The sequence below is a fragment of the Oncorhynchus nerka genome, linkage group LG24 (assembly GCF_034236695.1).
Source record: "Oncorhynchus nerka isolate Pitt River linkage group LG24, Oner_Uvic_2.0, whole genome shotgun sequence".
NCBI classification, from domain to species: domain Eukaryota; kingdom Metazoa; phylum Chordata; class Actinopteri; order Salmoniformes; family Salmonidae; genus Oncorhynchus; species Oncorhynchus nerka.
The window spans coordinates 24,841,840-24,865,204 of record NC_088419.1 but is presented as its reverse complement, the minus strand read 5'-3'; the positions used below and the strand labels follow the sequence as shown (position 1 = coordinate 24,865,204).

The 23,365-nt window shown below is 38.9% G+C and overlaps 1 protein-coding gene across 23 annotated transcripts in view; it reads right to left on the bottom strand.

The window, feature by feature from the left end:
* The window catches only part of LOC115107715 (triadin-like), a 74,982-nt gene that overhangs the window by 17,002 nt on the left and 34,615 nt on the right, over positions 1 to 23,365 (bottom strand). For 16 of the 23 annotated variants that reach the window (XM_065008744.1, XM_065008737.1, XM_065008738.1 and 13 more), the window contains 35 exons: positions 23,285 to 23,317; positions 22,288 to 22,314; positions 16,892 to 16,930; positions 16,683 to 16,724; positions 16,317 to 16,361; positions 15,857 to 15,901; positions 15,694 to 15,735; positions 15,414 to 15,470; positions 13,820 to 13,867; positions 12,390 to 12,791; positions 12,041 to 12,088; positions 11,916 to 11,954; positions 11,664 to 11,699; positions 11,530 to 11,577; positions 11,392 to 11,439; positions 5,661 to 5,708; positions 5,523 to 5,561; positions 5,377 to 5,445; positions 5,241 to 5,288; positions 4,984 to 5,127; positions 4,833 to 4,868; positions 4,492 to 4,539; positions 4,354 to 4,392; positions 4,208 to 4,276; positions 4,012 to 4,059; positions 1,518 to 1,565; positions 1,380 to 1,418; positions 1,234 to 1,302; positions 1,098 to 1,145; positions 841 to 984; positions 690 to 725; positions 516 to 548; positions 349 to 396; positions 224 to 262; positions 78 to 146 (listed from right to left, as the gene is read on the bottom strand). In XM_065008744.1, coding sequence (XP_064864816.1) covers positions 78 to 146; positions 224 to 262; positions 349 to 396; positions 516 to 548; positions 690 to 725; positions 841 to 984; positions 1,098 to 1,145; positions 1,234 to 1,302; positions 1,380 to 1,418; positions 1,518 to 1,565; positions 4,012 to 4,059; positions 4,208 to 4,276; positions 4,354 to 4,392; positions 4,492 to 4,539; positions 4,833 to 4,868; positions 4,984 to 5,127; positions 5,241 to 5,288; positions 5,377 to 5,445; positions 5,523 to 5,561; positions 5,661 to 5,708; positions 11,392 to 11,439; positions 11,530 to 11,577; positions 11,664 to 11,699; positions 11,916 to 11,954; positions 12,041 to 12,088; positions 12,390 to 12,791; positions 13,820 to 13,867; positions 15,414 to 15,470; positions 15,694 to 15,735; positions 15,857 to 15,901; positions 16,317 to 16,361; positions 16,683 to 16,724; positions 16,892 to 16,930; positions 22,288 to 22,314; positions 23,285 to 23,317 — 2,160 coding nt within the window. The remainder of the gene's footprint in view (positions 1 to 77; positions 147 to 223; positions 263 to 348; positions 397 to 515; positions 549 to 689; positions 726 to 840; positions 985 to 1,097; positions 1,146 to 1,233; positions 1,303 to 1,379; positions 1,419 to 1,517; positions 1,566 to 4,011; positions 4,060 to 4,207; positions 4,277 to 4,353; positions 4,393 to 4,491; positions 4,540 to 4,832; positions 4,869 to 4,983; positions 5,128 to 5,240; positions 5,289 to 5,376; positions 5,446 to 5,522; positions 5,562 to 5,660; positions 5,709 to 11,391; positions 11,440 to 11,529; positions 11,578 to 11,663; positions 11,700 to 11,915; positions 11,955 to 12,040; positions 12,089 to 12,389; positions 12,792 to 13,819; positions 13,868 to 15,413; positions 15,471 to 15,693; positions 15,736 to 15,856; positions 15,902 to 16,316; positions 16,362 to 16,682; positions 16,725 to 16,891; positions 16,931 to 22,287; positions 22,315 to 23,284; positions 23,318 to 23,365) is intronic. The other 7 variants (XM_065008740.1, XM_065008747.1, XM_065008743.1 and 4 more) reach the window with 7 other exon arrangements.

Below are 23,365 nucleotides of genomic sequence, written 5' to 3'. Positions count from 1 at the left end.
CTACAAAACCACAAGCGTTTAACTACAACTAATAGTAAGCATCTACTCAAGTTAACATTTGTGAAAAACAGTATTACCTTTCTTGGAAGTGCTTGTGGTTGTCTTGGTAGTGCTTGTCTTGGCTTTTTCTTTGGAGATTGAAGGCTCTAAAACCATAATATATCCACAGTTAGAATATATGTTAATTCATCAAATTGAATATCTGGATCTAAGTTCTTTTTACCTTTCTTCGTAGGAGTTATTTGGTCCTTTTCCACAGGCCCTGAAACAATGAAAAAACGAAATATACTCATCATTCAAAATACACTATTCATACAACTCAGTGTTGCAACTAAATCTATTCGTTACCTTTCTTGGCAGCTGTTGTTTTAGCTTTATCTTTGGAAACAACAACCTCTGAAACAAAGAACGCAGACCAAAAAATTACATTCACCCACTGAACAACTCTAAAAGGAAAACCTATTATAACATGTCTGGAAATAAATCCACTCAAAACACAGTCAAATTATTCACACCTCTTTTCTCTGCCGCTTTTGTTTTCTCTTTTGCTGATGGAAAACGTTTTGATTAAATTATTATCCAGTAAATTACATGCAAGATCAAAACAATGAAAGACGATATACTTGTTTGTATAATATTTCTAATGGCAGGTTTCTGCCCCACACACCGTTACGATGGATACATTTTACCTGTCTCGGGTTCTTTAGATAGCTTCTCCTCTGTCACTGCAGGAGATAAAAGTGTTAAAACAGTTAAACAGCATGTTTCCAATTGTCATTGTATCTAACTGAAAATAATCTATATTTAGTTTGATGAACTTTTGCATTGCTGTTTGGTTACCTTTCGTTGTAGGGATGGGTCTTATAGTGACAACTCTAGCCATGGCTTTTACCATTGGCACCACTACATTTGTGTGGTTCCCTTTCCTCATAGTGGGGACTCTCGGAGTGGCTTTCTCTTTTAGGGGCTCGGGTTCTGAAACAACTGGTGCAAAAAAAACTTTTTTTATTACATTATGTACTCATAAAGCATACCAATAATAATCTCCTTGATTGAAAAAGTTAATTAAGACAAGTTGGGATTAAGAAGCGCTGTACCATTCTTTACAAGCGACCATTCAGCTTTGGCTTTTGCAGCACGAAGTTCTGAGATAAACAAGACATGTGAGAAGTGTTTCACTACAACTAATAGTCAGCATCTACTCAAGTTAACATTTGTGAAATACAATATTACCTTTCTTGGAAGTGCTTGTGGTTGTCTTGGTAGTGCTTGTCTTGACTTTTTCTTTGGAGATTGCAGGCTCTAAAACAATAATATATCCACAGTTAGAATATATGTTAATTCATCAAATGAAATTACTTGATCTAAGTTGTTGTTACCTTTCTTCATAGGAGTTATTTTGTCCTTTTCCACAGGCTCTGAAACAATGAAAATACATAATATGCTCATCATTCAAAATACATTGTTCATACAGCTCAATGTTACATTGTGAATCCCATAGCAACTATATTCCTTACCTTTCTTGGCAGCTGTTGTTTTAGCTTTATCTTTGGAAACAACAACCTCTGAAACGAAGAACACAGACCAAACACGTAATTGCACCCACTGAACAACTCTAAAAGGAAAATGTATACAGTGACTAAGGAAATAATTCTGACCTCTTCACTATTTCCACATTTGACTAATTATGTTATAGGCTTATTCTAAAATTGATTAAATATTTTTTTCCCCCTCATCAATCTACACACAATGACAAATCAAAAATAGGTTTTAAGAATTTGTTGCCAATTTATATTTAAAAAAACATTAATATCACATTTACATAAGTATTCAGACCCTTTACTCAGTACTTTGTTGAAGCACCTTTGGCAGTGTTTACATCCTTGACTATTGGGTATGACTCTACAAGCTTGGCACACCTGTAGTTGGGGAGTTTCTCCCATTCTTCTCTGCCAGGTTGGATGGGGAGTGTCGGTGCACAGCTATTTTCAGGTCTCTCCAGAGATGTTTGATCAGGTTCATGTCCGGGCTCTGGCGGGGCCACTCATGGACATTCAGAGACTTGTCATGAAGCCACTTCATGTTGTCTTAGTTGTTTGTTTAGGGACGTTGTAATGTCGGAAGTTGAACCTTCACCCCAGTTGGAAGTCCTGAGCACTCTGGAGCAGAGTTTCATCAGGGATCTCTCTGTACTTTTCTCTCTTCATCTTTCCCTCGATCAGGACTAGTTTCTCAGTCCCTGCCGCTGATCAACGTCCCCACAGCATGATGCTGCCACCACTGTGGTTCACCGTAGGGATTGTGCCAGGTTTCCTCCAGATGTGGCGCTTGGCATTCAGGTCAAAGAGTTCAATCTTGGTTTCATCAGACCAGAGAATCTTGTTTCTCATGGTCTGGGAGTCTTTAGGTGCCTTTTGGCAAACTACAAGCAGCTGTCATGTGCCTTTTACTGAAGAGTGACTTCAGTCTGGCCACTCTACCATAAAGGTATGATTAGTGGAGTGCTGCCGAGATGGTTGTCCTTCTAGAAGGTTCTCCCTTCGCCACGGTAACTCTAGAGCTCAATCAGAGTGACCATCGGGTTCTTGTTCACCTCCCTGACCAAGGCCCATCTCCCCCGATTTCTCAGTTTGGCCAGGCGACCAGCTCTAGGAAGAGTCTTGGTGGTTCCATACTTCTTCCATTTAAGAATGATGGAGGCCGCTGTGTTCTTGGGGACGTTCAATCCTGCAGAAATGTTTTCGTACCCTTCCCCAGATCGGAGCTTCAACACAATCCTATCTTGGAGCTCTTCGACCTCATGGCTTGTTTTTTGCTCTGACGTGCACTGTCAACTGTGGGACCTTATATAGACAGTTGTGTGCCTTTTCAAATCATGTCCAATCAATTGAATTTACCAAAGGTGGACTCCAATGAAGTTGTAGAAACATCTGAAGGCTGATCAATGGAAACATGATGCACCTGAGCTCAACTTCGAGTCTCATAGCAAAGGGTCTGAATACTTATGTAAATAAGGTATTTCTGTTATTTAGATTTTAAAAATTTGCTAACATTTCTGACAACCTGTTTTAGCTCTGCCATTATGGGGTTTTGTGTGTAGATTGCTGAGGATTTTTATTTATTTAATACATTGTTGAATAAAGCTGTAACGTAAGAAAATGTGGAAAAAGGTCAAGGGGTCTGAATACTTTCCTAAGGCAGTGTATAAAATAAACGGTTTATAGGCGTAAGTTGCGCGTCATTACTTCACAGGAGAACCATTTGAATGTACACTTTAAAAAAAAATCGAAATATGTTTTTGGGCAGAAATGCCTTCTGGATCATGTGGACTTTCATGTGCCTTCACAACAAACTTGTATGCCATCTGTAAATACAAATACAATTGTTAATTAAGAGCCTAGTTGGTTTAGCCATGAAATAAAGATAGGAACCTTCCCGTTAGGCATGTTTGGCTGAGATAATGGGTGGGCTGGACATGCCGAGAGATGAGTTCGGATCGGTCTGCCATGTAGCACGCTCCTGTCTATAACAGAAGCTGGTCAGTATGTGTAGGTAATCCTTTCTAACGCTGCTTTTTTCAAAAGATATCACAAAGTGGAATTGAAAAGGTGTTGCTCTCCACTTTCTTGAGGACCGAGTTTTGAAATCAGTGGAATGCCCAGTGGAATTGGAGTATGATGGCTAGGGATATGGAGAAATTTCTGCCGTTTGATTGCAAATATGGAAAGGGAGTTGAAAAGAGAACACAGAAGACTGCTGCATAAACTCCTGTATCCGGATTACATCTTCAAACTAAGGGCAACCATGGCATCCGTGACAGAGAGGGAGAAACGTCCATCCATGTATACGACGGGTAAGATAGTCTAGCTAGCTACATTTTCAGATATTGCATGTTTTCTAATTTTGTCAGAAAGTTGTTTTAATTTCAAGTTAAAGTATACTATTAGCCAGCTAACATTAGCTCACTAGCTAATGTTAGGTGTAATATTATTACAACATGCAATAAAGTACCTTTCTTCACTGTGATTGGTTTTGTCTTTTCTTTGGAGACAACAGCTTCTGGAATGAAAACATCATGCTCAATATTTTCCAATAAAAGTCAAGCATGCAGTTAAGTTGTTAATAATGTACTACAAAACCACAAGCTTTTAACTACAACTAATAGTCAGCATCTACTCAAGTTAACATTTGTGAAAAACAGTATTACCTTTCTTGGAAGTGCTTGTGGTTGTCTTGGTAGTGCTTGTCTTGACTTTTTCTTTGGATATTGCAGGCTCTAAAACCACAACATATCCACAGTTAGATGATATGTTAATTCATCAACTGGAATAACTTGATCTAAGTTGTTGTTACCTTTCTTCGTAGAAGTTATTTTGCCCTTTTCCACAGGCTCTGAAACAATGAAAATGCAAAATATGCTCATCATTCAAAATACATTATTCATACAACTCAATGTTGCATTTTGAATCCCATAGCAACTATATTCGTTACCTTTCTTGGCAGCTGTTGTTTTAGCTTTATCTTTGGAAACAACAACCTCTGAAACGAAGAACACAGACCAAACACGTAATTTCACCCACTGAACAACTCTAAAAGGAAAACCTATTATAACATGTCTGGAAATAAATCCACTCAAAACACAGTCAAATTATTCACACCTCTTTTCTCTGCCTCTTTTGTTTTCTCTTTTGGTGATGGAAAACGTTTTGATTAAATTATTATCCAGCAAATTACATTCAAGATCAAAACAATGAAAGACGATATACTTGTTTGTATAATATTTCTAATGGCCAGTTTCTGCCCCACACACCGTTACGACGGATACATTTTACCTGTCTCAGGTTCCTTAGATAGCTTCTCCTCTGTCACTGCAGGAGATAAAAGTGTTAAAACAGTTAAACAGCATGTTTCCAATTGTCATTGTATCTAACTGAAAATAATCTATATTTAGTTTGATGAACTTTTGCATTGCTGTTTGGTTACCTTTTGTTGTAAGGATGGGTCTTATAGCGACAACTCTAGCCATGGCTTTTACCATTGGCACCACTACATTTGTGTGGTTCCCTTTCCTCATAGTGGGGACTCTCGGAGTGGCTTTCTCTTTTAGGGGCTCGGGTTCTGAAACAACTGGTGCAGAGACAAATTAAATTATTACATTATGTACTCATAAAGCATACCAATAATAATCTCCTTGATTGAAAAAGTTAATATAGACAAGTTGGGATTAAGAAGCGCTATACCATTCTTTACAAGCGACCATTCAGCGTTGGCTTTTGCAGCACGACGTTCTGAGATAAACAAGACATGTGAGAAGTGTTTCACTACAACTAATAGTCAGCATCTACTCAAGTTAACATTTGTGAAATACAATATTACCTTTCTTGGAAGTGCTTGTGGTTGTCTTGGTAGTGTTTGTCTTCACTTTTTCTTTGGAGATTGCAGGCTCTAAAACCATAATATATCCACAGTTAGAATGTATGTTAATTCATCAACTGGAATAACTTGATGTAAGTTCTTGTTACCTTTCTTCATAGGAGTTATTTTGTCCTTTTCCACAGGCTCTGAAACAATGAAAATACAAAATATGCTCATCATTCAAAATACATTGTTCATACAGCTCAATGTTACATTGTGAATCCCATAGCAACTATATTCCTTACCTTTCTTGGCAGCTGTTGTTTTAGCTTTATCTTTGGAAACAACAACCTCTGAAACGAAGAACACAGACCAAACACGTAATTGCACCCACTGAACAACTCTAAAAGGAAAACGTATACAGTGACTAAGGAAAGTATTTAGACCCCTTCACTATTTACATATGGTTTACGTTACAGCCTTATTCTAAAATTGATGAAATAATTTTTTTCCTCATCAATCTACACACAATACCACATAATTACAAATCAAAAACTGTTTAAAAAAAAAATTGTTGCCATTTTATATAAAAAAAGAAGAAATATCACATTTACATAAGTATTCAGACCCTTTATTCAGTACTTTGGTGAAGCACCTTTGGCCATGATTACAGCCTCAAGTCTTCTTAGGTACAAGCTTGGCACACCTGTAGTTGGGGAGTTACTCCCATTCTTCTCTGCCAGGTTGGATGGGGAGTGTCGCTGAACAGCTATTTTCAGTTCTCTCCAGATATGTTTGATCGGGCTCTGGCGGGGCCACTCAAGGACATTCAGAGACTTGTCCCGAAGCCACTCTTGTGTTGTCTTGGCTGTTTGCTTTGGGTCGTTGTCCTGTTGGAAGGTGAACCTTTACCACAGGTAGAGGTCCTGAGCTCTCTGGAGCAGGGTTTCATCAAGGATCTCTCTGTTCTTTGCTCCGTTCATCTTTCCCTTGATCCTGATTAGTCTCCCAGTCCCTGCCAATAAACAATGTCCCCACAGCATGATGCTGCCACCACCGTGCTTTATTTATTTTATTTAACCAGGTAGGCAAGTTGAGAACAAGTTCTCATTTACAATTGCGACCTGGCCAAGATAAAGCAAAGCAGTTTGACACATACAACGACACAGAGTTACACATGGAGTAAAACAAACATACAGTCAATAATACAGTATAAACAAGTCTATATACGATGTGAGCAAATGAGGTGAAATAAGGGAGGTTAAGGCAAAAAAAAGGCCATGGTGGCAAAGTAAATACAATATAGCAAGTAAAACACTGGAATGGTAGATTTGTAGTGGAAGAATGTGCAAAGTAGAAATAAAAATAATGGGGTGCAAAAGGAGCAAAATAAATAAATAAATAAAATAAATACAGTAGGGAAAGAGGTAGTTGTTTGGGCTAAATTATAGGTGGGCTATGTACAGGTGCAGGAATCTGTGAGCTGCTCTGACAGTTGGTGCTTAAAGCTAGTGAGGGAGATAAGTGTTTCCAGTTTCAGAGATTATTGTAGTTCGTTCCAGTCATTGGCAGCAGAGAACTGGAAGGAGAGGCGGCCAAAGAAAGAATTGGTTTTGGGGGTGACCAGAGAGATATACCTGCTGGAGCGCGTGCTACAGGTGGGTGATGCTATGGTGACCAGCGAGCTGAGATAAGGGGGGACTTTACCTAGCAGGGTCTTGTAGATGACATGGAGCCAGTGGGTTTGGCGATGAGTATGAAGCGAGGGCCAGCCAACGAGAGCGTGCAGGTCGCAATGGTGGGTAGTATATGGGGCTTTGGTGACAAAACGGATTGCACTGTGATAGACTGCATCCAATTTGTTGAGTAGGGTATTGGAGGCTATTTTGTAAATGACATCGCCGAAGTCAAGGATTAGTAGGATGGTCAGCTTTACAAGGGTATGTTTGGCAGCATGAGTGAAGGATGCTTTGTTGTGAAATAGGAAGCCAATTTTAGAATTAACTTTGGATTGGAGATGTTTGATGTGGGTCTGGAAGGAGAGTTTACAGTCTAACCAGACACCTAGGTATTTGTAGTTGTCCACGTATTCTAAGTCAGAGCCATCCAGAGTAGTGATGTTGGACAGGCGGGCAGGTGCAGGCAGCGATCGGTTGAAGAGCATGCATTTAGTTCGACTTGTATTTAAGAGCAATTGGAGGCCACGGAAGGAGAGTTGTATGGCATTGAAGCTTGCCTGGAGGGTTGTTAACACAGTGTCCAAAGAAGGGCCAGAAGTATACAGAATGGTGTCGTCTGCGTAGAGGTGGATCAAAGACTCACCAGCAGCAAGAGCGACATCATTGATGTATACAGAGAAAAGAGTCGGTCCAAGAATTGAACCCTGTGGCACCCCCATAGAGACAGCAGACCCTCCGATTTGACACACTGAACTCTATCAGAGAAGTAGTTGGTGAACCGAGGCAATCATTTGAGAAACCAAGGCTGTCGAGTCTGCCGAGGAGGATGTGGTGATTGACAGAGTCGAAAGCCTTGGCCAGATCAATGAATACGGCTGCACAGTAATGTTTCTTATCGATGGCGGTTAAGATATTGTTTAGGACCTTGAGCGTGGCTGAGGTGCACCCATGACCAGCTCTGAAACCAGATTGCATAGCAGAGAAGGTATGGTGAGATTCGAAATGGTCGGTAATCTGTTTGTTGACATGGCGTTCGAAGACCTTAGAAAGGCAGGGTAGGATAGATATAGGTCTGTAGCAGTTTGGGTCAAGAGTGTCCCCCCCTTTGAAGGGGGAAGACCGCAGCTGCTTTCCAATCTTTGGGAATCTCAGATGACACGAAAGAGAGGTTGAACAGGCTAGTAATAGGGGTGGCAAGAATTTGGCAGATCATTTTAGAAAGAAAGGTTCCAGATTGTCTAGCCCGGCTGATTTGTAGGGGTCCAGATTTTGCAGCTCTTTCAGAACATCAGCTGACTGGATTTGGGAGAAGGAGAAATGGGGAAGGCTTGGGCGAGTTGCTGTGGGAGGTGCAGTGCTGTTGACCGGGGTAGGGGTAGCCAGGTGGAAAGCATGGCCAGCCGTAGAAAAATGCTTGAAATTCTCAATTATAGTGGATTTATCAGTGGTGACAGTGTTTCCTATCTTCAGTGCAGTGGGCAGCTAGGAGGAGGTGTTCTTATTCTCCATGGACTTTACAGTGTCCCAGAACTTTTTTGAGTTAGTGTTGCAGGAAGCAAATTTCTGCTTGTAAAAGCTAGCCTTGGCTTTTCTAACTGCCTGTGTATAATGGTTTCTAGCTTCCCTGAACAGCTGCATATCACGGGGGCTGTTCGATGCTAATGCAGAATGCCATAGGATGTTTTTGTGTTGGTTAAGGGTTAAGGGCAGTCAGTTCTGGGGAGAACCAAGGGCTATATCTGTTCCTGGTTCTAAATTTCTTGAATGGGGCATGCTTATTTAAGATGGTTAGGAAGGCATTTAAAAAAAATATCCAGGCATCCTCTACTGACGGGATGAGATCAATATCCTTCCAGGATACCCCAGCCAGGTCGATTAGAAAGGCCTGCTCGCTGAAGTGTTTCAGGGAGCGTTTGACAGTGATGAGTGGAGGTCGTTTGACCACTGACCCATTATGGATGCAGGCAATGAGGCAGTGATCGCTGAGATCTTGGTTGAAGACAGCAGAGGTGTATTTAGAGGGCAAGTTGGTTAGGATGATATCTCTGAGGGTGCCTGTGTTTAAGGCTTTGGGGAGGTACATGGTAGGTTCATTGATCATTTGTGTGAGATAGAGGGCATCAAGCTTAGATTGTAGGATGGCTGGGGTGTTAAGCATGTTCCAGTTTAGGTCGCCTAGCAGCACAAGCTCTGAAGATATATGGGGGGCAATCAGTTCGCATATGGTGTCCAGAGCACAGCTGGGGGCAGAGGGTGGTCTATAGCAGGTGGCAACGGTGAGAGACCTGTTTTTAGAGAGGTGGATTTTTAAAAGTAGAAGTTCAAATTGTTTGGGTACAGACCTGGATAGTAGGACAGAACTCTGCAGGCTATCTTTGCAGTAGATTGCAACACCGCCCCCTTTGGCAGTTCTATCTTGTCTGAAAATGTTGTCGTTTGGAATTAAAATTTCAGAATTTTTGGTGGTCTTCCTAAGCCAGGATTCAGACACAGCTAGAACATGGCAGAGTGTGCTAAAGCAGTGAATAAAACCAACTTAGGGATGAGGCTTCTAATGTTAACATGCATGAAACCAAGGCTATTACGGTTACAGAAGTCATCAAAAGAGAGCGCCTGGGGAATAGGAGTGGAGCTAGGCACTGCAGGGCCTGGATTCACCTCTACATCGCCAGAGGAACAGTGGAGGAGTAGGATAAGGGTACAGCTAAAAGCAATAATAATTGGTCATCTAGAACGTCTGGAACAGAGAGTAAAAGGAGGTTTCTGGGGGCGATAAAATAGATTCAAGGTATAATGTACAGACAAAGGTATGGTAGGATGTGAATACAGTGGAGGTAAACATAGGTATTGAGTGATGATGAGAGAGATATTGTCTCTAGAAACATCATTGAAACCAGGAGATGTCATTGCATGTGTGGGTGGTGGAACTAATAGGTTGGATAAGGTATAGTGAGCAGGACTAGAGGCTCTACAGTGAAATAAGCCAATAAACACTAACCAGAACAGCAATGGATAAGGCATATTGACATTAAGAAGAGGCATGCTTAGTCGAGTGATCAAAAGGGTCCAGTGAGTAGTGAGGTTGGTTGGGGTCACGGCGATTCAGACAGCTAGCCGGGCCATCGGTAGCAAGCTAGCATAGGATGGAGGTCTGTTTTTAGCCACCTTGTGCGTTTCCGTCAGTAGGATTAGTGGGGTTCCGTGTGGTAGAGGGGATCAATCCAATTCGCAAAAAAACAAACAATAGATATAGTTATAGAGGCCCAAGAAAAAATAAATAAAAATAAAAATATTCCGATAGGTCTATTCAGATAGCAGCCAATAAGACAGCTAACGATTAGCGGACCGAAGATGGGCGTTCAGGTAACGTCGCGACAGAGGAGCCAGCCGGATAACTCCCTCGGGCAGATAACGTTGGTAGTCCAGTTGTAAAGGCTTCACCGTTGGGATGGTGCCAGGTTTCCTCCAGACGTGACGCTTGGCATTCATCGTCAAAGAGTTCAATCTTGGTTTCATCAGACCAGAGAATCTTGTTTCTCATGGTCTGAGAGTCTTTAGGTGCCTTTTGGCATACTCCAAGCCGGCTGTCATGTGCCTTTTACTGAAGAGTGGCTTCAGTCTGGCCACTCTACCATAAAGCTCTGATTGGTGGAGTGCTGCTGAGATGGTTGTCCTTCTGGAAGGTTCTCCCATCGCCAAAGAGGAACTCTAGAGCTCTGTCAGAGTGATCATCAGGTTCTTGCTTACCTCCCTGACCAGTTTTGCTGGGCGGCCAGCTCTAGGAAGAGTCTTGGTGGTTCCAAACTTCTTCCATTTAAGAATGATGGAGGCCACTGGGTTCTTTGGGATGTTCAATGCTGCAGAAATGTTTTTGTACCCTTCCCCAGATCTGTCCCTCGACACAATCCTATCTCGGAGCTCTTTGACCTCATGGCTTAGTTTTTGCTCGGACTTGTTTTGAAATCAGTAGAATGCCCGGTGGAATTGGTTAATGATAGCTAAGGATATGGATAAAATTCTGCCGTTTCATTGCAAATATGCAAAGTGAGTCAAAAAGAGAAAACACAGAAGGCTGTTGTATAAAACACCTGTCTCCAAATTACATCTTCAAACTAAGGGCAACCATGGCTTACATCTTCAAACTAAGGGCAACCATGGCATCTGTGACAGAGAGGGAGAAATGTCCATCCATGTATACGGGCAAGATAGTCTAGCTAGCTACATTTTCAGATATTACACGTTTCTAATTTTGTCAGAAAATAATTTTCATTTCAAGTTAAAGTATACTATTAGCTAGCTAACATTAGCTCGCTAGCTAACGTTAGGTGTAATATTATTACAACATGCAATAAAGTACCTTTCTTCATTGTGGTAGGTTTTGTCTTTTCTTTGGAGACAACAGCTTCTGGAATGACAACATCATCAAATGCTCAATATTTTCCAATAAAAGTCAAGCATGCAGTATGATATTAATAATGCACTACAAAATCTGTACCTTTCTTTACAACAGCTGGTTTGACCTTCTCTTTGGACACCACAGCGTCTAGAATACAAGCCAAGAGATATAAACTATGTAACTGTATTCACATACAGAAAGCAATGATGCAGTTCAACTGTACAAATTGTTACCTTGCTTCTTAACTTTTTCTTTAGGGGGCTCTGGCTCTGGAAAAAATACATTATTGACAAAATATCAGTAGAAAATCTTATTGATGTGTGCATGCTTTGGTGTAACACTTCTAAGCAGCTATATTACCTTTACCTTTAGGTAACTTCTAACACTGAAACCCTTACTGTTGAGTGCATTTGCATAACAGTATATATTCAGTACATGTTTTCAGTAAGTGTGAAGGATGATTTGGTATGTAGAGAGTCTCTTACCCTTCTTTGGGGCAGCTGCCTTGGTCTTTTCCTTTGGAACTAAGGGTTAAAAAAGTATGTGTTCAGATCAAACAAGAACAAGTTATGTAAGTGTATCCCTTTGAATCAATACAATATGTTCATACCCTTCTTTATGGTGCCAGCCTTCTGCTTTTCTTTGGGAGCCTGTGGTTCTTCAATGACAAAACAACATCTGTTAAGAGTATCCTTTCAAGTACAGTATCAAGGGTCAATAAATCGAAATAGGACATCAGATATGAGCATTTTCATGTACATGGAGAGAACAGAAGATGACTGTTTTCCTCACAAAGTATTATGTCTATCTGTGTGGAGAAGCAATATACATACATTTTATTATATTTTATTTTATAATATACATTTGATTTGCAAGCACTCTGTCCCTTTAGTGAAAATGACCTTGTTGTTCAAATATGACCAACTAAGTTAGAGCTTAAATTCTGAGAGAATAACAACCTTGAGTCCATGAAGCTGGTTGAGTTGTCGGTGCAAGTCCAGGTGCTGGTGCTGGTTCAGTTGGTTGAGTTGCTGGTTCAGCTGGTGCAGGTGCTGGTTCAGCTGGTTGAGTAGCTGGTGCATGTATAGGTTCAGCTGGTTGAGTAGCTGGTGCATGTGTAGGTTCAGCTGGTTGAGTAGCTGGTGCATGTGTAGGTTCAGCTGGTTGAGTAGCTGGTGCAGTTGCTGGTTCAGCTGGTGCAGGTGCTGGTTCAGCTGGTTGAGTAGCTGGTGCAGGTGCTGGTTCAGCTGGTTGAACTAGAGCTGCTGGTTGAGCTGGAGGAGCTTGATAAACTTGATACGCTGGAGGAGCTTGATAAAATGACTGAGTTGGATGAGCTGTTGGAATATGCAGTGGAGATGCTGAAAAAAGTTGTACATTCGTGTATAATGCAAATTTGGATAAAACATGTGAATCAAACATATTAGCCAATTAAAATGGCATCTGATGACAAGGAGAAAAAAGTAGCTGAGGTGTTGAGCCACAAGGAAAAAAACAAGGTGTGTTAAATAAGGTTAAACAGCAGGAAGACAGATGAATTAACTTCCCATTACAGTGTATTTTCATTGCACGCTTGGTAAAGTTATAAAAGTCATTAATAAGACAGAATGTATTTTAAAATAATATAGGGCATATTGTTGATATTTATTTAGAAAATGTACAGTATATGTCTACTGTTTGTTTGAAGTTGTAATCACAAGACCTTTTCGGTGAGACACACCAGGAAACTGTTGGGTATTGTAACTAGAGGAGCTACTGACACAATAGGACAATAAAGGAACATTGGGCAGAGCAACTTAAAGATGGAGATCTTTAGTATTTTCAAAATGGTTATTGTTAACAACACATCCATGTTTACCAAGAGATAATAATTAGAAACCTATACAAGGACATAAAGACATACAGATGTAGAATGTTAATTTGATCACCCTGTTGCAGGAGAACATTGTTGCAATGCAGGACATTTCAAACTTGTAGTTTATTTTTTTTTGGTTTAAAAAAGGCTTCTGAAGTTTGCAATTTCCACTTTGAAATTTCAGAGTGGATTTCCCTTATGTAAAGGCACCAATCCTTACAAAAATGTACATGAATTGTAATCTATATAATCATTCTAATTTCCTGTTACTGCAATATTATTTTCCTGCTATAGAACATTGGCTCAAATTAAGATCCTAAATCTGTACAGTAAATGGTGGGTGTGGAAAAGGCTGTGAAGTAGATAACCTAGTAACTAGGGGTCGGAGGTTTTATTGGTCTAGTTATATGCTCAGGATGAACTCCTGGCCATACTTACAACACGGAGCTCTGCAGACATGTCAGACACATTTAAATGGTGTTAATGTTAGCAATTCATTACCTAATTGGAAATAATTAAAATAATACCAAATACCTGTCATAGTTGTAGGTGGGAATGGATTGTCTGTGAATATGTGATGCACTGGAAGATAAATGGATTATTTTCAGTCAGGTTTGAGAAGGACATACTATACTGGACATATACAGGATATATTATACTGGACATAAACAGGATATATTAACCTGGACATATTATACTGGACATATACAGGACATATTATAGTAGACATATTATACTGGACATAAACAGGATATATTATACAGGACATATAGAGGACATATTATAGTAGACATACTATACTGGACATATACAGGATATATTATACTGGACATATACAGGACATATTATACTGGACATATACAGGACATATTATACTGGACATATACAGGACATATTATACTGGACATATACAGGACATATTATACTGGACATATACAGGACATATTATAGTAGACATATTATACTGGACATATACAGGACATATAATAGTAGACATATTATACTGGACATATTATAGTAGACATAATATACTGGACATATTATACTGGACATATACAGGACATATTATAGTAGACATATTATACTGGACATATACAGGACATATAATAGTAGACATATTATACTGGACATATTATAGTAGACATATTATACTGGATGTATTATACTGGACATAATATACAGGACATATTATACTGGACATATTATACTGGACATATTATACTGGACATTTTCTACTGGACATATACAGGACATATTACACTGGACATATACAGGACATATTATACTGGACAAATACTGGATATATACAGGACATAATATACTGGACATATAATACTGGACATATTATACTGGACATATTATACTGGACATATACAGGACATATTATAGTAGACATATTATACTGGACATATACAGGACATATTATAGTAGACATATTATACTGGACATAATGTACTGGACATATACAGTACATATTATACTGGACATATACAGGACATATTATACTGAAAATATACAGGATATATTATACTGGACATATTATACTGGACATATACAGGACATATTATACTGGAAATATACAGGATATATTATACTGGACATATTATACAGGATATATTATACTGGATATACTATATAGGATATATTATACTGGACATATACAGGACATATTATACTGGAAATATACTGGACATATACAGGACATATTATACTGGAAATATACTGGACATATACAGGACATATTATACTGGACATATACAGGATATTTACAGGACATATTACACTGGACATATACAGAACATAAACAGGAGAAATGATACAGAACATACAGGACATATATTACTGGACAAATGCAGGATATTTACAGGACATTTTATACTGGACATATACAGAATATATACAGGACATATTATACTGGATATATACAGGACATATACGGAACGTACACATATTAAGGAATGTATGAAGGATGGTATTATTACTGTAATAGAAGAGTGACATGTAGTATACAGAACAACAATTACCACTGATATGAATATGTATGAAGCAAATAATAAAGTTATTATTATTATTACTATTGTTATACAGTATATTTAGGAGGTGCTTCAGAGCGTTAGTGCATACTTACAATACCAGCCAGGAGGTGATGATGGCCAGTAGACTGGTGTGGGTTGACAGGTGGGAACTACAACATACAACATCACACATTCATACAGAACATGCATGCTATGAAATGTCAACGTATTGAATAATCTGTTGCTTGAAATAGTGTTTCAATGTACAAGATAGAAAGACAACATACTCAAAATGTGGTCTGATTCTTGTCTACTGGATGTTCCCTCGTATTGCAATGTGTCCTAAGATGAGACAGTGCTATCTGAACGGTGCCACGAAGAAGACACATTTACCTGGTGCAGGTGCAGGTAACCCCGCATCTACATGTTGAGAATCTGATAATATGATAAAAAGAGGACAGAAATAAAGACATGAGGTGTTGGACAAACATGACACAAGTCCTGGTACAGACTCTGACTCTTAAAAAAAGCTTTAATTCATGCATGACTGAGTTACCTTTCTTTGTGGACTTCTCCTTCTCTTCCTTTTTAAGTCTGAGTTCTAAGGAGGGGAAGGGAATGGCACAGCGGGGTTACATCTGATAGGTGACTTTGAAGTATTTTTCCACCTCAGCCACTCTAAAGACCTTACTCTCCCTACTAGGAGAACTGAGGAGAAGAGGGTGATCTCCACACATATTTGACTGATTTGAATTCAATAAAACTGGGCAGTTTAAAACCGGACAATTTACTTTCTTTAAGCAGTGAGTGCTATGTGTGTCTTTTCATGAATAATAACTTTTATCATTGAGTACTTTGTTCTGTATCCATCAAACTATATCGAAGTCTGTACTGTTCTGCACTGTACTGCTCAGGGGCATTGACAAATCATTGAATATATAGTTTATATATCCTTTATACATATATACAGCTAAGTCATTCAACTTGGGCCTGTACTGTATTTAAAAATACTGTACCTCTCTTTCTGATCGCCTCTTCCAACTCCAATTGCCTTGCAACCTCTGGTTCAATGACATTGTTAGAGGAGTTACAGAGAGATGTTCAACCACACATTCAAAGGGGCAAAGCAATCGTAGAATATTTTTTATTTATTCATTGTTGCGTTTTGTTTTATTCAAATAACTTGCAAACAGCATTTCACTTGTGTGTAAATCTGTTCTTCATTTCAAATACAAACAATATAGTAGGCTATTGCCATTCAACTTGTACTGTACTTGCCATTCAACTTAAAGAAATATTTAAAAATTGCAACCATCTCCTCAAGATGAAACATTTGTCTTTCAGAGATGTGATAATAAGCTGAAGAGGAAGATTGGTCCTACCTCTCCTTTTTGTGTTCTCAACTGGCTTGCACATGTCTCGTTCTTTATAATAGAAAAAAAATCACAGAACAATATGACTGTATATCAATAAGATTGATAAATAGAGCAACTACTACCTTCAGCATGTTTCTGCATGACCTAATATGATGTATTATCAACATTGAAATACACAGTAAATGTACAGAAAATACATTGTTTTCCAACAGTACCTCTCTTAGTTCTCACCGCTGGTTCTTTTTTAGGGGCCTCTGAAAATGAACACAGAATACATGACACACGAGAACATTGAATACACATTCTTGCTTAGTGCTGTAGTTGTATGCCAAAGCTGAATGCCAAACTTTTAGAGAACATGTTCAGGAATCATTGGCCACTTTAATAAATGGATCACTAGTCACTTTAATAATGCCACTTTAATACATATCTTACATACTCATCTCATATGTATATACTGTATTTTATACCATCTATTGCATCTTGCCTATGTCTCTCGGTCATCGCTCATCCATATATTTATATGTACATAATCTTATTGCACTCCTTTAGATGTGTGTGATTAGGAAGTTGTTGTGGAATTGTTAGATTACTTGTTAGATATTACTACACTGTCGGAACTACACTGTTCGCTACACTCGCATTAACATCTGCTAACCATGTGTATGTGACCAATAACATCTGCTAACCATGTGTATGTGACCAATAACATCTGCTAACCATGTGTATGTGACCAATAACATCTGCTAACCATGTGTATGTGACCATTAACATCTGCTAACCATGTGTATGTGACCATTAACATCTGCTAACCATGTGTATGTGACCATTAACATCTGCTAACCATGTGTATGTGACCATTAACATCTGCTAACCATGTGTATGTGACCATTAACATCTGCTAACCATGTGTATGTGACCAATAACATCTGCTAACCATGTGTATGTGGCCATTAACATCTGCTAACCATGTGTATGTGACCATTAACATCTGCTAACCATGTGTATGTGACCATTAACATCTGCTAACCATGTGTATGTGACCATTAACATCTGCTAACCATGTGTATGTGACCATTAACATCTGCTAACCATGTGTATGTGACCAATAACATCTGCTAACCATGTGTATGTGACCAATAACATCTGCTAACCATGTGTATGTGACCAATAACATCTGCTAACCATGTGTATGTGACCATTAACATCTGCTAACCATGTGTATGTGACCAATAACATCTGCTAACCATGTGTATGTGACCAATAACATCTGCTAACCATGTGTATGTGACCAATAACATCTGCTAACCATGTGTATGTGACCATTAACATCTGCTAACCATGTGTATGTGACCATTAACATCTGCTAACCATGTGTATGTGACCATTAACATCTGCTAACCATGTGTATGTGACCATTAACATCTGCTAACCATGTGTATGTGACCAATAACATCTGCTAACCATGTGTATGTAACCAATAACATCTGCTAACCATGTGTATGTGACCAATAACATCTGCTAACCATGTGTATGTGACCAATAACATCTGCTAACCATGTGTATGTGACCAATAACATCTGCTAACCATGTGTATGTGACCAATAACATCTGCTAACCATGTGCATGTGACCAATAACATCTGCTAACCATGTGTATGTGACCATTAACATCTGCTAACCATGTGTATGTGACCATTAACATCTGCTAACCATGTGTATGTGACCAATAACATCTGCTAACCATGTGTATGTGACCATTAACATCTGCTAACCATGTGTATGTGACCAATAACATCTGCTAACCATGTGTATGTGACCAATAACATCTGCTAACCATGTGTATGTGACCAATAACATCTGCTAACCATGTGTATGGGACCAATAACATCTGCTAACCATGTGTATGTGACCATTAACATCTGCTAACCATGTGTATGTGACCATTAACATCTGCTAACCATGTGTATGTGACCAATAACATCTGCTAACCATGTGTATGTGACCATTAACATCTGCTAACCATGTGTATGTGACCAATAACATCTGCTAACCATGTGTATGTGACCATTAACATCTGCTAACCATGTGTATGTGACCATTAACATCTGCTAACCATGTGTATGTGACCAATAACATCTGCTAACCATGTGTATGTGACCATTAACATCTGCTAACCATGTGTATGTGACCAATAACATCTGCTAACCATGTGTATGTGACCAATAACATCTGCTAACCATGTGTATGTGACCAATAACATCTGCTAACCATGTGTATGTGACCAATAACATCTGCTAACCATGTGTATGTGACCAATAACATCTGCTAACCATGTGTATGTGACCAATAACATCTGCTAACCATGTGTATGTGACCATTAACATCTGCTAACCATGTGTATGTGACCATTAACATCTGCTAACCATGTGTATGTGACCAATAACATCTGCTAACCATGTGTATGTGACCATTAACATCTGCTAACCATGTGTATGTGACCAATAACATCTGCTAACCATGTGTATGTGACCATTAACATCTGCTAACCATGTGTATGTGACCAATAACATCTGCTAACCATGTGTATGTGACCAATAACATCTGCTAACCATGTGTATGTGACCAATAACATCTGCTAACCATGTGTATGTGACCATTAACATCTGCTAACCATGTGTATGTGACCATTAACATCTGCTAACCATGTGTATGTGACCAATAACATCTGCTAACCATGTGTATGTGACCAATAACATCTGCTAACCATGTGTATGTGACCATTAACATCTGCTAACCATGTGTATGTGACCATTAACATCTGCTAACCATGTGTATGTGACCAATAACATCTGCTAACCATGTGTATGTGACCAATAACATCTGCTAACCATGTGTATGTGACCAATAACATCTGCTAACCATGTGTATGTGACCAATAACATCTGCTAACCATGTGTATGTGACCAATAACATCTACTAACCATGTGACCAATAACATCTACTAACCATGTGTATGTGACCATTAACATCTGCTAACCATGTGTATGTGACCATTAACATCTGCTAACCATGTGTATGTGACCAATAACATCTGCTAACCATGTGTATGTGACCATTAACATCTGCTAACCATGTGTATGTGACCATTAACATCTGCTAACCATGTGTATGTGACCAATAACATCTGCTAACCATGTGTATGTGACCAATAACATCTGCTAACCATGTGTATGTGACCATTAACATCTGCTAACCATGTGTATGTGACCATTAACATCTGCTAACCATGTGTATGTGACCAATAACATCTGCTAACCATGTGTATGTGACCAATAACATCTGCTAACCATGTGTATGTGACCAATAACATCTGCTAACCATGTGTATGTGACCAATAACATCTGCTAACCATGTGTATGTGACCAATAACATCTGCTAACCATGTGTATGTGACCATTAACATCTGCTAACCATGTGTATGTGACCAATAACATCTGCTAACCATGTGTATGTGACCATTAACATCTGCTAACCATGTGTATGTGACCAATAACATCTGCTAACCATGTGTATGTGACCAATAACATCTGCTAACCATGTGTATGTGACCATTAACATCTGCTAACCATGTGTATGTGACCAATAACATCTGCTAACCATGTGTATGTGACCAATAACATCTGCTAACCATGTGTATGTGACCATTAACATCTGCTAACCATGTGTATGTGACCATTAACATCTGCTAACCATGTGTATGTGACCAATAACATCTGCTAACCATGTGTATGTGACCATTAACATCTGCTAACCATGTGTATGTGACCAATAACATCTGCTAACCATGTGTATGTGACCATTAACATCTGCTAACCATGTGTATGTGACCATTAACATCTGCTAACCATGTGTATGTGACCAATAACATCTGCTAACCATGTGTATGTGACCAATAACATCTGCTAACCATGTGTATGTGACCAATAACATCTGCTAACCATGTGTATGTGACCATTAACATCTGCTAACCATGTGTATGTGACCAATAACATCTGCTAACCATGTGTATGTGACCAATAACATCTGCTAACCATGTGTATGTGACCAATAACATCTGCTAACCATGTGTATGTGACCATTAACATCTGCTAACCATGTGTATGTGACCAATAACATCTGCTAACCATGTGTATGTGACCAATAACATCTGCTAACCATGTGCATGTGACCAATAACATCTGCTAACCATGTGTATGTGACCAATAACATCTGCTAACCATGTGTATGTGACCAATAACATCTGCTAACCATGTGTATGTGACCATTAACATCTGCTAACCATGTGTATGTGACCAATAACATCTGCTAACCATGTGTATGTGACCAATAACATCTGCTAACCATGTGTATGTGACCATTAACATCTGCTAACCATGTGTATGTGACCAATAACATCTGCTAACCATGTGTATGTGACCAATAACATCTGCTAACCATGTGTATGTGACCAATAACATCTGCTAACCATGTATGTGACCAATAACATCTGCTAACCATGTGTATGTGACCAATAACATCTGCTAACCATGTGTATGTGACCAATAACATCTGCTAACCATGTGTATGTGACCAATAACATCTGCTAACCATGTGTATGTGACCAATAACATCTGCTAACCATGTGTATGTGACCATTAACATCTGCTAACCATGTGTATGTGACCAATAACATCTGCTAACCATGTGTATGTGACCAATAACATCTGCTAACCATGTGTATGTGACCATTAACATCTGCTAACCATGTGTCTGTGACCAATAACATCTGCTAACCATGTGTATGTGACCATTAACATCTGCTAACCATGTGTATGTGACCAATAACATCTGCTAACCATGTGTATGTGACCAATAACATCTGCTAACCATGTGTATGTGACCATTAACATCTGCTAACCATGTGTATGTGACCATTAACATCTGCTAACCATGTGTATGTGACCAATAACATCTGCTAACCATGTGTATGTGACCAATAACATCTGCTAACCATGTGTATGTGACCATTAACATCTGCTAACCATGTGTATGTGACCAATAACATCTGCTAACCATGTGTATGTGACCAATAACATCTGCTAACCATGTGTATGTGACCAATAACATCTGCTAACCATGTGTATGTGACCATTAACATCTGCTAACCATGTGTATGTAACCAATAACATTTGATTTGATTTGATTTGAATGTATAGCTGTTTTAAAATAAAACCATATTACAGAAAAATTACTGAAAATGTCGAATGTTTGAAAATTGCAATTGCTAAGATTATAATTGGCATAATCATACTGTACAGCTAACTACTTCTGACAAATATGGCTAAACGGTGAAGTGGATAAACCATCAAGAATCTACAATTCAATCTCTGTTTCATCTTTAACTTTAAAAAGATTTCTGATCAAACTGGAAGTGAATGAAAGATTCTACCCCTTTAAAGATGAACAGCTTTGCACTAAGATTGAAGTGGTTCATCAAACCTCTCTAGTCTCTAAGCTACTTTCAAAGCTACATTCAAAGCAACATGAAATATCAGCTTCACAACACATACTCTTCCGGTCAGGAGTGGCCTTTTTAGCTGTGGATGAGGAAATGGTTATGGTCAAACAAGTCATAAAGTTGTATATGTAAATGTATATTATTCATTCATTTTAAAATACTCTCAGACTCAACTAATATGAAATTGTTACAGACCAGTGTTCATTTTGATTGCCTAAACCTTTTCTCTTACACCATGCTTGAGACACTACAAAGTCAACAACTCAGAGTGCATACTGTATCATGCAATGCTCATGTCATGTGCATATCTAGCATAGAGCTATCAAATAGAAAACACATTGACACATTGTATAGAGATGTATAGAAGTAGGATACATACTCTATATCAGGTGCATTCAATTCTTACCCTACGAGGTCTGAAGCCTGCTCGTTTTCTGTTCTACCTGGTAGTATTAAATGAATTGCACCCACCTGGTGTCCCAGGTCTAAATCAGTCTCTGATTAGAGAGGAACAATGAATGTAGTGGAACTGGCTTCAAGCTCCAGAGTTGCATTTGAGGGCTCTATATCTGTTACCAATCTAGATTTTCCCCTTTTCAAACAGCAGGGGCCAGTATTATGCCTATTGAGGCAAGGTTCAGTACAGCCATGCTCTCTAAGGTCTCCACATGCTCCCAGTTACAAACATGGTAATACACCAAACCACACTTTATCTAAAAACTTCAACTGAGCATTTTCTCCAAAATTGCAATTAAGATGGCTATGTTAATAGAAGAGCTGCTTCTATAAATATACAGCAGGCAACAAAAGTGAGATCATCATCACTGGCGCAGCAGTATACATGGATTACCACAGTTTACAGTACTTTCTATATGGTGCAGTTACACATTAAGAGTGCTGTTTAGGGCCTGTTAAGGGCTTTTCATTTCTCTACTTCTATATAAGCTCTTACTTCAACAGCAACCAACACCCTCCTTGGGGAGCATGAAGCGATGCACTACTGTGCTGCTATTCCTAACCACATGAAGGATAAAGTGATTCTAACATACCTTGCTTGGCTACTTTCCTCTTGACATGTTTAGCTACATATGACACAGATATATACCAGCCATTAGAGAATCGCACCCTAA